Here is a 19,298-nt window from a genome sequence, read left to right as displayed (position 1 = left end):
TTTCTTTTTATTTCATTTGTGATTCATAGACAAATAATGTACAATTGCACAGAAAACTTCCAAGTATTCTAGCAATTATTGGATTTTTTTTTAAATCTCTTTATATATCATGTCTTTTTTTGACCAAGCTAAGGAAATTTAAGATGAGGAAATTTCATTGAACCCCTCCTCCATTCTAAAAAAATGTAAAATTTCATTATTCTGTAGCAAAAGTTTGAAATACAAATATGTCCTAAAGCTTATTGTTGCTAAAAATATTTGTAGTTTGGGAAAGTATGCTTAAATTTGACCCCTTTAACCATCTGCACATTCTAAGTAACTGCTTTAGGTTCTTCAGCAGCTGGAGAGGGGAAAAGGTCAGGAATATCTCTCCATGTATTCTTTACTCCATCTATGGAATGGTCTTCCCATTGTAAAAACAAAGACATTTTTGTGGGTTATTTATATTCTTTGCTGTCCAACAAAGATTAAAATTTCTCTGAGACATTTTTACATTTTATTTTTGGTGAGGGAATAGTAACAAATAAGCATAAAGAATGAAGAACCTAAATTCGTAGTTATTCTGTTTACTAGATTTCATTGCATTCTTAGATTAAAAACATTTGTTTAAAATTCTAAAGCAAAGTTTTAAAATAAACTAAGTGATTCAGTTCTTAATAGTCGTTAAAATGAAAAATCAGACAAAATAAATAAAATCATAACTAATATTGTGAACTTCAAATTATTCAGTCTAAGGAAAAAATACGCATGCCATTTTCTTCTGATCTCTTTATCTTGTATCTAGTTATCTGAATTTATTGGTTTTATTTTTATGTAGTCATTATGTTTACTACTTTTTTCCTTCTGTATTACTTCATGACATTTCTTTATTATATTTTTGTAATTTCCGCTTCTACAGAAATATGCCTTTGTATTGATACACCACAGTTTGTTAATCTATTCCTCAGTCCCTGAACATAAAGGTTTTTTTCCCATTTCTTTCCTGTTACAAGTAACACTGTTAGTGTATACTTTAGTACAAATAATTTTTCTTTCTCTTTTAATAAAATCCTGAAGGAAAAAAATTCTAGTAGTGAGGTAAAAGAGTATGACCAGTTTTATACCCTTATTGGCTCCTATCAGAATGCTTTTCAAAATGATTATATTTGTTTACAATTTCATCAACAGTAGATGTATATTTATTATGTTGTCTTGAATACTGGGATAGCTATTATGGACACAATAGGATTCTAGGAGCTCAGTTCATCTGATTCAGCCCATACTTGAAAGGGATTCCCATTAAAACATATCTGACATCTGGTCTTCTATTCTTTGCATATGGACCTTCAGTGAAGTCCTCTTTTTTGGGAGGGAGTAGAAAGGGGGATGTTACACTTTTGTATAGCCCTGAACATTGGGAGATATTTCTGTATATCAGATGTAAATCTCTCTCTACAATTTTCACCCATTATACAATTTTTTTTCTAGGGGCAGGGATGTCTAAGTATCCTCTTTTCATATAGTCACTATGTGATAAAAGAGGGTCTTGGTTTTGGAGAGAAGGGTCCATCCCTAAAGACACATCACAAGACAGAGATAGCTCTTACATCCCTCAGCAATGCCTACATATCTTCTCAAAGCCCTGAATCTATCCATTCCCCTTCACTCACATTTGGCTCTTGCATTGCTATAGGAAATCAATACCCAACAGCAGAGTGTCTTTTAGATCAAATTCCAGATGAAAGTAGTAAAAATAATTTGGGCTCAGAAAGAACAATCTTAGTTATGATACTAGCTCTTCTAACTAATTGTGTTAATTTTTAAAACTCCTTTAGCCTTTTTGGGATTTGGATTAAATAATCTCAAAGACCTCTTCTACCTCTGAATTATTATTATCTGTGATCCTTAACTCAAAAGAGCTTACAAATATATTGGTGAAACAAAATCTGTGATTCAGTTTAATTATTATTGTATTCAGTATTTGATTAAGTACTAAAAGTACCCACTATCAATCTGGAGATCCTAATAAGAAGAGGTCAGTTTGTGCCAAATATTCAGTAATAGAAAAGTTATTCATAGAAAAGTTAATTCTTCATAGAAGCTATTTATGCCTAGAGATTAATTGTGTAATTGGAGTTTATGCTGTTACTTATAATAACTCAAATCTACATAGCACTTGAAGATTTACAAAGTACTATCCCCCTAACAATCCTCTGAAGCAGATATTGCTCATGCAGGTTAAGTGACATTTCCAATGTCACACAAGTAGCTAATTGCAGATCTAGGACAAGCACCTAGATCTCAATTATTAGTCCAGTTATCTTTTTGCAATACTATGCTTTGTATGTATTCTGTTGTATTTCTAGAATTTATCATTTGAGTATAAGAGGTAGAATTGGGAAATTAAGATTCTGGGTCTAATTTTTCCCTCTTCGCTGAGCCATTAATCCAAGAATATGTATTTGAAAAGATCAAAATCAGAAATTTCATATTTGTATCAGCTGAATAGCTTTGTTGTGCCCAGTGGCCACAGACATTAAACTCCGATTAGCTAATGTACAGTACCTACAGACTGATCACTAAGGCAGAGAAGAATACAAGTGAATAAAGGAAATGTTCAGTCTTACATTGATACATCTGTGATTGCCTCAACTTAGATACCTCCTCTAGAGATGGTGATCACACCCCATTTACACCTTACTTCCTATGTGACTTTTGTCCCTGTTGTTCAATCATTTCAGTCCAACTCTATATGACCCCATGGGGGTTTTCTTGGCAAAGATGATCTTTTGCCTTTTTCTTCTCTACCTCATTTTACAGATAAAGAACTAAGAGCACACAAGATTAAGTCACTTACCCAAGATCACATGACTAGTAGGTGCCTAAGGCCAGATTTGAACTCAGGAAAATGAGTCTGACTCTGGGCCTGGTATTCTATCTTATATGCCACCTAGCTTCCCTGCAACTAGAACTTCTGACTTTATACTCCTTTAAAATGTCATTTGTTGTCCACCCAACATAATAGTGGTGTTCCTTTATACTTGTTTATGATGTGAGGATACTGTTGCAACTAGTTTGATAAAACATCAGTTCTCTATACAATTAGCCCACTACCTTTTCCTTTCATATACATTTCTAATGACTTCTTGTTAATTCTCTCTCTTCCTTATATTAAATTCATGACCCAGTTCATTATCCAAGTTTTTCCAAGATTATTTGTATTTATGGACCAATTCTATGAGCTATTCTTCCAAATGCATATCATGATTTGAACAAGAAGCATATTTTATCTACTTATAGATATTTATTTGTTTAAAGCAATCAGGAATTTTATTTAGTTGGCATTGAAGTCCCAAGCTTGATGTCCTTAGCATCGTGTTTTTCTCAAACAGGAGTGTTTGGGGACCTTCTCGTTGGTGAATCCCTGTTCCATTTGTTCTCTGTACTAGATATGCTTACAGGTGACAGTGACAGATCCTTAAATTTTTCATTCCCTGTTTTATGCCATCCTTAATATTTATAACCAGAAGATCATGGAACAAAGCTAACTCTGTTCTAGCAATTTCCAAGGAATTTCATATAATTTTTTTAGCCAATAACAATGAGCACAATGGAATCTTGTTTCCTCTATGCTTTTAAATCAACTGTATTTGGGCAGCTAGATGGTATACTGAATAGAGCACTGACCCTGAAGTCAGGAGATCCTGAATTCAAATCCAGCCTCAAGACACAACCTAGCTGTGTGTCCCTGAGCAAGTCACTTAATTAACCCCAATTGCCTCACTAAAAAAAAAAAAAAAAAGTCCAACTGTATGACTTTAAAAATGTAATCTCCTGTGGAATGTGATTTTTTAAAAGCCTTCCTTTCCCTTTCTCATTTCTTTTCAAAAATATCTTTCATATACATGTATTCTCATAAAGATTTAAAATAAGTTTGTGGCTCAATAATACTTTGTTCCCTTTTCAAAAACTCTTGTTACTGTTACTGCAGAAGCCACATGGGAATAAGGACCACTTCTTATTTTACTTTGTTGCATGGACAAAAAATACACCACTTAGTAGTCAGTTTCTTATATGGTAAGTCTCTCCATGCTTGGGTAATTTGATCCTTAGAAAGCAGTCTGATGTTAGAATTATACTTGAAGCCTTTTGTAAGAAGTTATACCCTACTGGCATAATCTTTGAAAACCTAGTGTTATTTCCATGTCGCTGGCATTTGGAGCAGACATTTTTGTAGCATTATTTGGCTAGAGAAGGGGAGAGACGTTAGGTTTGGAAGGGAGACTCAAAATACAAACTTTTTGTCAATTATGGATTAGTAACTTCATTTTCATATATAAAAAATGTTATCTGAGGGGCAGCTAGGTGGTGCAGTGGATAGAGCACCAGCCCTGAAGTCAGGAGGGACCTGAGTTTAAATCTGGTGTCAGACACTTAATGCTTCCTCGCTATGCGACATTAACCTCAATTGCCTCAACCCCCTCCCCCCCAAAAAAAATGACATCTGAGAGACATGGATTAACAGAGTTGATTAAAAGAGAAAACATTGAGGATATATTAATATAAGTAGTATATGAGTAATAATAATTTTATACACCAAATGTTAAACATAAAAAATAAGAAATATTACATATAAAAAATAACAAATGTAAAAGAATAACAAGTATTCTTATACTTGATTCTCTTATGTCTAAACTGTGTCAGTTTATTGAAAATGAGAAATAGTATTGAGGAGGAAGAGGATGAAAACGGGCGCATATATATATATATTAGCTTTAAAGCATCCCATCCTTACAATAACTCTCCGAGTTAATTGATTAAAGGCATTATTCCTATTTTGTGGTTAAGAAATTGAATATAATCTTATTTTTCTTGTGAAGCATGATAAATATGAAAGTATGTTTAGAAGAATTGCACATCTTTTTTGTTTATTTTTTTTTGATAAAAAAGGCTTTTCTGTGTTTATTGAAATAATCATGTGCTTTATTGATTTTGCTATTAATACAGTCTGTTGTAATTTTAATGTTACTCATCTTGAGTATTCCTGTAATAAATCCACCCTGATAATAATTTTTTTAATGTTGTTGGGGTTGCATTGTCAAGTGGCTCATATTAAAAGCTATGGTTTCATTAATGGAAGTGACATTTAAGAAAATAATTATCTGCTTTGACACTGAATTCTGAGGACAACTGGACCTTTCCAGTCATTTTGAAGCTGAAATCTCCTATATGTAACTGTCTGTACTTATAAGCTTGTAAGCTTCTTGATAGCAAGGACTGCCTTACCTTTTTTATTTTATATCCCTTACACTTAGCAGCATTTAGTCAAAGTTTTAAATTAATAGTTGTATCCAATTATCAATAAGTGCTAATTAATGCATTTTTATTCTAGTACTTTATTGAAGAAATTCCCTCAATTAGTTTTGTGGTTTGCTGAGGTTTTTTAACTAAATCATTCATATGGCAAATAATTCTAGTTTGTGGTTTGCATAGTTTTTAATCATTTTTTTAAAATATCCCTTTGAATTCCAATAATCATGTGATAGAAAGTGCCATCCACATCCACAGAGAGAACTATAGGGACTGAATGTAGATTGAAGCATAGTATTTTCACCATTTGTTTTTTTTTTTTCTTTTTTGTGGTTTTTTCCCTTTTGATCTGAATTTTCATGCACAAAATGACAAATATGGAAATATGCTTTTAAGGATTGCACATTTTTAACCATTATCAGATTGTTTGAATTGGACATACAATGGATTCCATTTTATGCAGGACTCATGGCATGCTTATTAATAAAAATTCATTTCCTTGTGCATTTTGGTCACTAGTTGCAGTTTTTCTCAAACTGTGTCGTAATAAACTACATTCCTTTATTAAAACTGAAGTTGCTATTTAAATTTCTGAAAAGTGTGCCAGCTATTTATTTTCCTAATAATGGAAACAGAGACAAAATGATATTTGGGGTACTTTTGATGAAGAAATTTCCTCTGAAATGTTAATTTTGTACTTGATAACTAAATCAAATTTTGGTTTTGTAAAATTTTCAATCACATTTAATGAAATAATATCCCTCCTTTTTCTTTTGAAAAAAATACATGTTTTGTATCTATACCCATGGTTTGCCTTTTCCATGGTAATTTTTAATAGGACTAGTTTAATTTTTTGGTTTTTTTCCCAGTTTTGAAAGATGGCTATGTGTGTTGGTCTATGAGAGAAATGGCACAGCAGAGCCTCCAGTCAAGCAGGAATGTATTTTGGAAACAGTCAGGCAAATTCCCAGATTAGAAGAGGCTCTGGGACAACTGAGCTCACTCTGCATGAGTAATTCTGGGTGGTTGTTTCGTGCAATAAACTGGGAGGTTATAAGCTTTCAATGAGTTTCATTATTAGAACCCCACCGTACTGGTGTTAAGACATGTAGGAAGTAGATTGTTTACCATTGTAGTGAAGGTTTTGTCTAGCTCTGCCTTTGCTGGGAACCCTAAAGAATTCCTACAGTATGAAAATCTAACAGATTTGTAACTTCTGCTGCATTCTTAAATATTTTAAATGATGGCAGATAGCCAAGATTAGTAATCTGCATAGCAGAGCAGGAAGGAGGAGTAGTATTATGTTGAACTTCAAATAACCACTGTAATAGTAAGAATCTGGTAAGTAATTTACTGTGTTATTTACTGTTTTTTCTTCCCATTAAAAGAATATAGTTTTTTTTTTTAATCTTTGTAACAGAAAGTCATCATTGAAAATAATATTGCATAGTTCTTTACTCTTTTGTTAAGGGTCTTACTATACTAAAATGTAGCTTTAAAAAATTGTAGTTAGATATTTGGCATGTTTCGAGTTGGCCAGTTAAACTGAAACTTAACTGTGGGTCCCCATAGTGTACTAATGCTTTTGTTGTTACCTTTCTGAGTTTGGTAAAAGAGACTTTTTCCATAAGAAGAATCAGTGTTTCCAGACATGTATCTGCTTGATAAATTGCTTCTTGGGATTTCTCAGGGTAATTATACTTTGCCACAAGCACAGAATGAATCTTTAAATGCAGAGATTTTGTTATTCTTTATGTCCCCTCTCCCAGTCCTGCCCATTACTATCTGGTTTGTTTGTTCGAGTTTACTCCCATGCATGTGCTTTAAGTGAAATCTCCTATTTAGAACTAGGATAGTCCGCAACCTAAATGTGATTAGTTTGCAACCCTCTCCTACTGGCCCATTATTGAAGAATCCCTTAATAATTTTTCCCTCAACTACTTTGAGTATTCAGGCATTAAGAGAACTGTTTTAAGGAGGTTTTCAGGGTGGGGTTTACAGTGCACTAACACACAAATGTCAGTTCTCCTTAACCCAGTTTATTGTCTCCTTAGTACAATACTGGAGGAAGAGAAGCTCCAGCAAGAAGAACGAATGAGAATGGAATCAAGAAGGCAAGTCACAGTGTCCTGGGATTCAGGAGGCTCAGACGAAGCTCCTCCCAAGGTAGTCATACTTATTGATTATTGAAAACTGTTTTATCTCATATCTTTAAAGGTGTCAGCAATGCTATAGTGCTATTTTTTTGCAGAAAAACTAGAGAATAACTTTTTCATTTACAGAGACCAGATTATATGATTTGTTTTGTTTTCATAACACAAATTACAATACCCATTAATTCTCATTTTAACTTCTAATTTTCTCAATACCCATAAATATGTTGATAGACAATGTTCAGATAGATGTTGTTTCAAGTTTAAATTCAAGGATCATAATTAAGCTGAACAAAATTTCTCTTTTGTTTCTTTCTGACTTTTGGCTTGCTTCCCTTCCTCCATAAATATGAAATTTGACATAGAGGAGCCTGGCTCGGGGCAAAACATTTTTCTCCTTAGCAAATTACAGTTGTCTAGAATTCCACTAATCAGTAAAAGCAAGTTTACAATAGAAGATGGGGTCAGATTAAAAAGGCATTCATTTTACATTGTACAATATATTTTGAGAATGCTTTTATATTCCTATCCTATCCAATCAGATCCCTTTTTTCTTTGATAACCTAGCTAATAAGATTATTGTGCATATGTTTGGTCATTTTGTTGTTGTTGATATGTTGTTTTCTTGGAAATGGAAATACATTGAAATGACATTAGGTACTATCTGCTGCTGTTTGTTAGGGACTTTGCAGTGTTAGTTGGGCAGTACTCAAACTTTTTGGTCTCAGGATGTGGTTATAGCTATTAATATTTACTATATTCAAATTTTAAAATTAAAAATTTTTAATTTAAAACAGTTTTGACTTGTTTGGATCTCTTGAAAGTAGGAGGGAAGTGCACAGAAGGACCACTACTTAGAAAATTGCTGCCCTATATTAAAGAATGTATCCCTGAAATGTGTCCAAAACTAATTCTTTGACCAAATTAACTAGGTGTTTTACGAAGCCAAGTAATTGATAACTAGTAAAAGATTTTTACAGCCTATGCAGAGAATGTCCTAATAGTGTTCTTGCCTACTGTATCCTTTGCCTCTTCTTCTGATGGTAACTGTTCCACATTAATTAAACTAGAATCTTCCATAGTAGAATTGCTAGAACGGATATTTGACTTTGTTTAAAAAAAGGAAATTAATCCTTTATTTAGTTAATAGTTACTATCAGGGATTTGTTAGCAAATAGATTGGCTTGAGTAAACTGGAGTAAATTCCATTGAATGGGAATTCACAGACATTTGCTAGCTTTTTTTTTTTTTAAGTGCTTATAAATTCCCATCTTAATGCAATAGAACCAACAAAAACAACTTAGAGCATTAAGCCAAGAGACTTATGTTATAGCTAGGGGGAACCTTGAGCAACAATTTCCCTTCCCTGGTGGCTCAGTTTGCTTATCTGTAGTATTATTGTACAGTAAAAACTAGCAAGAAATATTTTTCACATTTTAAAATGCAGTTACAGCATAAGAAAAAAGTACTTAGTACTATGCCTGGCACAAAGTACGTATTATATAACCACTAGCTATTGTTAGTTTTTTTATTAAGAACTGTACTTAACACATGTCTCTGCTTATAGAGGTAACCTTGATAGTGAATAAGCTTGTTTTCTAATATTCTACTAGCTTTAAAAAAAAAAAAATCACTGGACTCAGGAGCTTTGTATGGAATGAACTTTGGTTGTTTACTGGTCTTTTGCACAGTTTAAATTGGACTTTTTTTGTTTTCCAAAGTGGTCACAAAATGTAACCAGTTAGATTTTGGGATCTTATTCCTTCAATTCTTAAAAGATCAGCAATTTTGTTAGTGTGGGTGGTCCTTTCACCAACACAGGTTACAGCCCATCTTTAACTTAGGATCTTTGATCATCACTTTGACTTAAAAAAAAAAAAATCCCTACAATCAGACTGTAATGGGCTCCTCTAAACTTTGCTAGGCCAATCCTGATTAGCAGAAAAATTTGCACCCCTGCGTGAAGAAGAGTATTTATATAATCTATACCCCACAGACGAGTAGCCTTTGGTATCCAGAGTCTTGATATATCATGGATATGTCATGTCAGGATATGAAGCTTTATTATAAAGCTTCATGATTCTAATCCTGCCACTGACAGTATTTTTGTGACTATAGGCAATCTGCTTTGCCATCCTCAGTCTTAGTTTTTTCATCTGTATAATGGGGAGAATAATATTACCTACCTCACAGGACTGTTATGAAGATCAGTTGAGATAACATGTAAAGCCCTTTATAAACTTCAAAGTGCTTTATGAATCTTTATTATTATTATCATATTGTGAGATGCTCTGCTTGAACCAGAAGATCTCCCATACTTAACTCCAGTAAAATCCTAAATTGGCATCAGAGCAAATCATGATGAATGAATACAGTGTGAAACTAAAATAATCTACCTCTTCTACACAGGAACTATAGAAGAGGTCATCTGGGAAGCTGAAAGGAGGCCATAGACTAGGGTAGCCTCCCAGCTAGATTAGATAGATATAATCATCACCCATAAACATTAGTGAAGCACCTATGTTGTGCATTGCACTGTGGTGAGTATGTGGATACTAGTAAACATATACCTCCAGGAGCATGAAACTTCTCAGGCTTTGCAGTAATAGTAATAGTGCCCCAGGGTAGGCACCTTGGAAGTGCTGGAGTAAATGTGCAGAGCTCACAGTAGAACCCTACAGACCAATCCAAGGGCTCCAGGATTCCTAGCACACTGCCATTAGGTGCCAGACAAGGTACCTACAAAACGGAGATCTGAACAGGAGAGTAAGACCTAGAATGGCCAACCATTGAAACTCAAAACATAGCAATCAGTACGCAGATTCTCTGATCCTCTCACAAAGTCTCAGTTGAGGAAGTGTTAAGAAAACACCAACTTATTATGAAAAATTATTGCAAATCTGAAGATGTCTTAAAAAAAGAGAATAACTTTGCAACATGTACAAGCAGATACTCAAAGGAAAAGAAATGGACTGTCCCTGAGAACCTTTGAAAACATAGAAAAAAATGAAGCAGTGTTTCAAAAGATTATTAATGCATTGGAAGAAAAATTGGAAGTGTAAGAAGATAATAGTGAATCTTTCCTACCCAAATCATGGTCTCTATGCATAATAGAATAATAAAATATGAAAATAAGCAATTCCATGAGACAACAAGAAATACTAGAATACAGGGGCAGCTAAGTGGTGCAGTGGATAGAGCACCTGCCCTGAAGTCAGGACCTGAGTTCAAATCTGGTCTCAGACACTTAACACTTCCTAGCTGTGTGACCCTGGGCAAGTCACTTAACCCCAATTGTTTCAGCAAGAAAGAAAGAAATATTAGAACAAAATCAACAGAACAAGAAAATAAAAAGGAAGAAAATAGAAGATATATGATACAAAAAACCACTGACCTGTGTTTAAAAAAAAAACGTTAAGGAGACATAACTTAAAAGTAATTGCTTTCCCTGGAAATCATGATTTAAGGAAACAGAAAGGCCTATACAGTCTATTTCAGGAAATAATAAAATACTCAAATCAATTACAACCAAAGGGTAATGCAAAAATAAAAAAAAAACCCAACACTCACTTTCTGAAAGAAGTCTCTAAAGAAAAGATTCCACAATTTCATAACCGAAATCTAGAACTCTCATGTCAGGAAAAAAAAAATTATAGGAGACATCCAGAAAGAAATAATTTAAGTACCAAGTAACTCCAAGAAAGGTCACATGAGCTTGGAAACTTCTAAAAGCCAGAGGACATCATAGGATGTAATTTTCCAAAATGCAAAAGACCTACCCTCCAGAATTAAATATAATCCTATTTTTTGAATGAATCCTTAATGGAACAGAGGACTTTTAGCTCTGATCTTTTCATCAGAAACATCTAAATAGAAACTTTGAAATACAACACAGTAGTACTCAGAAACCTAAAATGGTAAATTCATATGAGCAATTAGAAAGATGTATCGGATGATACAATCTTAACGCAGTAATGAGAAAGAACAAAAACAAGTGTTTCCTTAAAACTTTAATGTCACAGTGTAGGTAGGTTTTTTATTTTAATTAATTAAAATTTATGTTAAAATGTTAAAGACTTGGCAATTCTCTTTGGATAGGTTGACACTGTTATGATTTCATCAACATGAATGAAGTTTCATTGTAGAAACATAACCGAAACAATAGTGGCCATTCATATAACACATTTCTAAATTATATCATCTCATAGGGATGCATCCAATATGCCTGCTAGTCCCGATTTACAGATGAAAAAACTGAGACATAGAAAAATTAAGCAAGTCACTTGGTGTCACATACTATTCACTACCTACTATTAGGTAGGTAATTAATAAATGTCTACTGATTTTTATCTTCAAAAAGGCATTAAGAGAATTCAATAAGAAAAACGAGGACCTGGGGGTGGGTTATATTCATTCTTGAATGTTTGAAGAGGTGAAAAATAAGGGAGAATAAAAGGAGGAATATCCCAGTGTAAAAAGTAGGAGGAGAGGTATGGAACTTGCTATTTCTCATAACTGGGATTCATGAAAAGAATTTATAAAGGTGGAGAAAGGAGTCAGGGAAGTACCATTACATGAACTTTACTCTTAATATCAAATAGATTTATGCTGATACATAGAAAACACATAATCAAAAGTAAGGAAATTACGTATTGGGATAGGAGTGAAAGGATGAAGTTAAGATAAAGGATAAATTCTAGAGCTAGAGGAAATGGTCACAAGCAAAGCACACTTGTGATCCTGAATGGTAATTTAAAAGGGGAGGAAAAATAATTCTGGGATTTAAGATGTTAGATTGTCTCCTAGACAGTTGAAGATCAGCCGAGTAAATTGTGTCTTATGAGTATGATGGAATATTATTGGGCTGTCAGAGATTACAAAAGATGATTTCTGAGAGTCCTATGTGAATTGATGCAAGAGAACAGTTCTTTTAGAAGAACAGCAGTTCTTTGGGTAAGCAAAAACAATCTTAAAAGATTAAAACCTCTGATCAATGCAGTAAATACCTGTGTCTCCAGGATACCTATGATAAACCATGTCATCTACCTATCCTGGCAGAGAGGTGATCGGCGAAGGGTACAGAAAAAGACATTTTTGGAGGCCATGGCCATTGTGTAGATTCTTTTGGGTTGGCTATGATTATTTCTTGCAAGGGTTTTTTTTTTTTTTTCTCTCAGTTAAATGATAGGTGAGGACATAGAAAGTGGGTAGTGATAGTGATGCTATAAGAGTTGTTGAAGAATTTTTTTAAATGTCCCAAAGAGAACAGAAAAAAATTGGAAAGAAACACAAATAAGTAGAACAGTTTAAAAAATAACATGTAGAATTTATTATATCCTTTTTTTTTTTTAAAGCAAGTGTTCTAAAAGGTCAGGGTTTTATAGAGAATTGTATTTTCATTTTCTTCTGTATGTATGGAAATGACCTTTTTTGGTATCAAAGCTTGGAATAAAAAAATTAATGAAAATTTATATTAAATTTTAAAGAGTTGAAGCTTTACTTTGGATAGGTTGATAGCCATTCTGCATCAGCATGAATGAAGTTTCATTGTGGAAACAGCAAAAACAATAGTGACTTTCTATTTACAAAGCACGTTATCTTATTGAATCCATCCAACATCTCTGCTAGTCCCAATTTACAGATAAAAATCTGAGGCACAGAGAGATTAAGCAAGTTACTTGTCACATACCCGTAAGTAGGGGTATAATACCAGGAATTCAAAACTAGGTTTTATGTTCCAGAGACCAAGATTACTTTAATGCTATGACAAAATTTATCTTAATTTCCTGACTATCAAGTTCTTAGGCTGTATCTGTCTGTTAATATTTTCTCCCAAGATACACAATCCATCAGCTAGTTACTAGACAACAATAGACTTTTAGGATGTATAGCTGAAAGGGACAGTCTTTCTACACTAACAACATCAGTGACTTATCCCATACTATCTAGGTTGTAAGTGAGATCAGGATTTTGGATCAAGGTTATAATTCTGCCCCAGGTCTTTACCAGCCATGTGATTGTGGGCAAGTCACTTATTTGCTTCTATTTCCTCAATTGTGAAATGTAAATAATGACAGTACCTACTTTTCAGAGTTACTATGAGAATCAAATAGAATAATATTTGTAAAGCACTTAGCACAACAGCTGGGACATACTATATGCTATCATTATTATCATTGTCATCATCATGTTCTCTGACAGCAAAACCAATCTTTTTTCTACTATACCTTCTAAAGACATATGGTAAATTATAAACAAACTACAATCATATTATTGAATGCCTTTGTTATTCAAGTCAAGCCATGTTTTCTATATTAATCAATAGATATCACTTGTCAAATTCCCTCAGTTTTTATGTTTACAGAATTTTTCACCCAGAAAGGTATTCAATTACTCTGAAATTGGGTGACAACATGATTTAACTGCTTTACTTTCCTGTATGAACTAGTGATATCCCAGGTTCTATTGAGTTCTTATATTCTTCCCACAGTTTTTTTTATCACAACAAAATTTCAGTTCCATTAAGTACAAGTAGGAAATGAGGCTTCTAGAGCTAAATTTTCTGAATAAGTAGAAAGAGAATTTACAAAAACTGGAAAAAATGAATTCTTCAGATTCAAAACACAAAATAGTGGTAAAATAGGTGAAGTTGTATTTAGTTAGAAGTAGAACATTAAAACACTTCCCAAAATGAGTGATTGAATGTTATTTACTAATGAACTCTCAGTAATATTTAAACATTTCCAGAGTCTTTGTTATGGGTGCTTCTCAACAGTATAAATCACATTTCTATATATGAATCCCGTTTTCTAGCTCCAATGCTTAGAGTTTCCATCTATTATATATCACTTTTACTACATGACTAAAACATCTCCTTTTCTAGTCATACATCTTTAAGACTATTTTTATAAGCTATTTATAATTTTTTTATCTAGATCTCTTATATCATTGGTGTAGAAAAGTCCCAGTTCAGACATTTCCCATACCAAATGTAGGTTAGCAGTTAGTCTGTATCTCATAACATGAGTTACTCAGAGATGTTAGGGCTCTACCAGACATCAGGTGATAATTGAACCCTTGTCTCCTTGATTCAGAGGCCAGCTTTCCATTCATAAATGACATGATACCTTAACATAAAAACTTAGAATAAATTTGTATCTGTTGTGTATCTATTATATATACCATCACAGATTTGTCAGATCATAGAGCTGGAAGGGATATAAGAACTATAAAAGTAATTAATATGATTCACAGAACATTCTTTAATATTCTGCATTGAAGCCCATCCCTGCACTGGAGGAGCCCAAATCATTGTTAATTCCATTAATATTTCTTTGTGTTTCCTAAGTTTAAGTTATGGTATGGTATAGTTGATGCAATGTCAAGACATCTCAGCCATACATGTATTTTTAATAGTTTTCTCCCTCTTCTATAGTCAGTGTACAAATACTGATGCTCTTCTATTCTACCTCCATCTCCCAGTTAGATTCCTACTATGTGCCAGGCACAGGCACTATGATAAGCATTAGGGAAACAAAGAAGGGTAAAAAAAGAGTTGACAGTCTAATGACAGAAGCAGCATGCAAATAACTAAGTGTAAAGAAAAGGCTTTAGCTTTAAAAAAAGATTAGGAAAAGCTTCCTATAGATGGTGATATTTTATCTGTGACTTGAAGAAAGCCAGGAGTTCTCCTTAATGAAGAAGGAGAGAATTTTGAACATAGAAACCAGGCAGTTAAAACATGCAGGATTGGAAGACAGAATGTTTTATGGCAAGGGACCCAGGTATCACTGGGTCACTATGTTTGTTGGGTGGGAAGGAAGAGAAACCAAACAAAGGGTTTTCTATTTGATACTGAAGGGAGTAAGAAGTCACTGGAATTTGTTGAATGGAAAATACATGATTGTGCCTGCATCTTAGAAAGGTTGATTTGACAGCTTAGTAGAAGACATACTGCAGTGGAGAGAAACCTGCATCAGGGAACAATTGGAACAGTGCTATGGCAGCAGCCAGATGTGGAGTGATGAGGGGCCTGTATGTTGTGAAAAAAGAAGGAAAGGGAATAACCATTTATTAAGTATGTGCAATTTACTAGGCACAGTGCTAAACACTTTACAAATATTATTTCATTTGATCTTCACTTGTTGTTGTAAAGACAAAATCAACAAGTCTTGGCAACAAACTGGATATGGGGGACTGAGAGAGAGTGAAGAATTAAGGATGACACCTAAATGGCAAACCTGGGTAACTGGGAGCATGGTAATATTGTAAAACCATTTTTAGGTATTGGCCTGAAATAATGTCTTTCCTCACCCTTGCACCAAACTTCTGGCAGATGGTTCACATGTTTGATTCTTAATGTTCCAATTATACTACTAGCTTGAATTTGAGCAAATCACTTCCCCTCTCTATCTCGACCAGCGAGACCTAGTTACTCGTAGGGGTTTCGAGGAGGATCCAGCCTGAGGAGAAACGGGCAAGAAAGAGGAGGGAGACCAAGCTGATTGTTGCCAAGGTCTCAGTTTATTGCTCTCAGGGTACAACTTATATAAGAAAAAGCAGGGGAAAGAGAAGTAGGGTAGGGTCTGGGAAAAGAACATGGGCTATAGCTGGTCCAGTGAGCAGGAACATAGTGTGGTGACAACTCAAGATTGATTCTCAAGACCGTTTTGCCTGGTTGCAGTTTTCAGGATTGTTTGACCACCTGCGCGATTCTGTTGCAGCAAAGGGTGGGGAAAAGACATCTGGGCTGGGGCCATGAGAAAGGCACCTGGGCGAGGGCCTTCGGCTTCCAACACCTCTCTGCCTTGATTTTCTCATTTACAAAATGAAGACATGTTATGAGTTCAAATGTTGGGGTTCTTGTTCTTCTCAAAACACAGCCGGTTTAGCTTAGGGCCCTCCGAATATCTCCAAATCCAAAGGTTCTGTCCGTTAGCCTCTGCTTTCTTCAGCCTCCGACCAACACAGAGATGGAATGAATCTCTTGCTTCCTTCTCTTGGGGCTCGGCTAGCTTTCTGGTGAGTCTTTCAGATCAGCTTGGTCTCAGTGGGGGAAGTGCAGGAGCCCAGCCACCTACCACAGTGGTGTGAGATGAAGATGAATCTGGTTGTCCACTGAACTCTTACTCGTAGCATTATCCTTTGAAAACTCTTCGTCTGCCACCAGCCAGCCAAGCGGAATATATTCTGCCTTGCCTCAGAGAGAGGGCTTCTGGCGTAACTCCGCTGAAATCTCGACTTGTAGCTTCTTCACTCTGAAGAACTTCTTTGACTGGCCCATTGAAGCTCTATTTATGCTCCTTCAAGAGAGGGATTGTGGGTTTTCTCCCATAGTGCTCTCTGGCCCAAAGAGCTTCAAGGGAGGTGTGAACTCATTGAACTCCAATGAGTAAAGGTGTGAACACAAGCCTTGTATTAATTAGTTCTACTTAGTACCTTGTTTCAGGTTCTGCCCAAAACATCTTCTTGTAAGATTAGATCAACTCTAATCAGTTAGCAGTTAGTAAGGATTCCAACAAAGACATTGTTCCAGATGGTCTCTTTAGTTTCAAGCAGTAGAGGTGATATGGTAAAAGGTAAAATTTAGTTTGACTGAAATATGGAGGATTATAGACTGTCAATCAAGAAGCATTTATTAAGTACTTACTGTGTGCTAGACACTGTGCTTAGCACTGGCACATAATCAGTGAGGAGTGATATGAAATGAGGCTAGAAAAATAGTCTAGTAAGGTTGTGGAATGTCTTTAATGCCATGATAAGGAGTTCCTGTATTGTCTTTTCAGGATAGGAAGATACTGGAGATGTTTGACTCAGAGAATGACATGGATTCTTTGCAAAAATAATTTTTCTAGTCTTTTCCCACCCATTATACTGTCTCCCTACTCCTATAGCCTGGTTTAATTGAAAAAAATGAATTAGGCATAATTCATGACAAGTAGTTATCCATTTTTCCACTTACGTCCTGTTACAAGTGACTCGCCACTGAGATTATAGTCTATCCCCTTAAAAAAAAAAAGTTATTGTTACAATATTCTTCTTTATATTGAGCTGAAAGTGGCTTTTCTCTAACTTCTTCCCTCTGGTATCCCAGTGCTACTAGAATACCTCCACATACAAGCAGAAAAAGGCCTAGTCTGGCCATTTGATAATCTTCTTACTGTCCAACAGTACCCCCTATTTAGAAATTCTTCCTCATAAAAACTGTCCTCTTTCCCTTCTGTTGTATGTAAAATCCAATTTTTTTTATTTTCACTTCAATATCAGTAGATCCTATCTACTTACCACTTTTCATCTTTTTCTGCTCCAGGTTAAAGAATTCCACTTGGAGTTCAATATAAATTGAATTTCATATATAAATTCTCTAGTTAGATTATAAAATGTTTGAAAGGAAAATAATATTTAAGGTAATTTATTCGAATTCCCTCACTTTCAAAAGAAGAAACTGAAACCCAGAAAAGCATTAAACTGAAGGTTATATAGTGATCAAGCCAGCATCAAAATTCTGGTTTATTGAATTTCAGTCTTATGTCCTTTCTGTTAAGTATTCATCATGGTATTATCTGATAGTCCTTCACCTAATCACATTGATATAAATCGTGAACTTTGGGGGAAGGGTGGTCCTAAATTAGAAATTTCAAACCCTTTTGGGAAGAGCCCCACCCTCCTATTCATAGGGGGAACTCCCACATAGTGATCTTCTCCTATTCAATTAGAGATATTGGCCTGGAGTATAATCACCACCTCTATGGGGTTGAAAATTAGTCCCTCAAATTGCTCCCTAACTCGGGGCCATAAAAATTGAATATAACCAAAAGCCTGTAAAACCCATCTCTGCAAATAAACCTAACAGGATTTTGCCTGCTGATCAAGATACTTTCTTCTCAGTGTAATAAACCCATTTTTGACACAAAACTCGCTATTCGAGATCGCAAATTCTTTTGCAAAGCCTGCAACACTGGCCTGGCAACCCCATTGCTGTCAGGAGATCTCAACCCTCATTTCTTACACCTCAACAATATCATCTCATTTATTCATCCTGAATTTATTAAGAACCATCTTTTTTTCATCTATGTTCTTCTCACCTCTATAACGGTGAACAAAAAAATAATTTTCTCCCCATTTTTATAGATTTAAAAAAAAAAAAAACTGAGCCTCAGAAAGGGTGTATTTTTTATAAGGTCATGGTATTAGAGCCATAACTCAAACCAAGGCCTTCTGACTCCAGACCTTGTACGCTTTCATTGTACTATGTTGACTCCTTTGTCTTAGGAATATTTTTTCAGTCTCTTCAATAAATGATATTTGACTAGAAATAGACTGTTAAATAAACAAATATATTCATCTGTTGCTGCTTGTAATTTGTTCACAGCCCAGCCGGCCTGGTTACCCTAGCCCAAGATCCAGTGAAGGTTTTTATCCTAGTCCACAACATATGGTACAAGCCAATCATTATCAGGTAAAAAAATGAAGTAAACTATTTTATTTCTCCTTATCATTGAAGAAAATTCTATACAATGTGTCTTTATGTTCCTATCTTTATTTATTTATCAGTTTCTGAGTTCTGTGGGTCCTGGTCAATAAAATCTAAATGTTTCTTATACCTTCCCTGTGTTTTTTCATAGAAATAGGATCCTTAACAGATGTTCATGTTAAGATATGTGATACTTTTTTTAAGGATAAATTCTGACACAAGGGTATTCAGACAAACTTAAAGTAAGGCAAAATATAGGTTTAATGAATATTAGTCTTAGGACAACTATTGAATTAGCAGACCCTTAATTTTTAGAAGTCACAAACAGGAAAAATCTCTGGGAATTAGAAAAGGACAAATGTGGTATCCACGTTGGGGACCAA

At 34.5% G+C, this 19,298-nt stretch overlaps 1 protein-coding gene across 9 annotated transcripts in view; it reads left to right on the top strand.

Moving 5' to 3' along the window:
* The window catches only part of PTK2 (protein tyrosine kinase 2), a 389,065-nt gene that overhangs the window by 322,636 nt on the left and 47,131 nt on the right, over nt 1-19,298 (top strand). For 8 of the 9 annotated variants that reach the window (XM_051971146.1, XM_051971147.1, XM_051971149.1 and 5 more), the window contains 2 exons: nt 7,344-7,455; nt 18,814-18,900. In XM_051971146.1, coding sequence (XP_051827106.1) covers nt 7,344-7,455; nt 18,814-18,900 — 199 coding nt within the window. Of the gene's footprint in view, nt 1-6,487; nt 6,631-7,343; nt 7,456-18,813; nt 18,901-19,298 lie in introns of those variants that run through there. The other variant, XM_051971154.1, reaches the window with a different exon arrangement.

Source organism: Antechinus flavipes, chromosome 1 (genome assembly GCF_016432865.1).
Source record: "Antechinus flavipes isolate AdamAnt ecotype Samford, QLD, Australia chromosome 1, AdamAnt_v2, whole genome shotgun sequence".
Lineage (NCBI taxonomy): Eukaryota > Metazoa > Chordata > Mammalia > Dasyuromorphia > Dasyuridae > Antechinus > Antechinus flavipes.
Note: the sequence above shows the minus strand (reverse complement) of the source record. Positions and strands in the feature narration are given on the sequence as shown.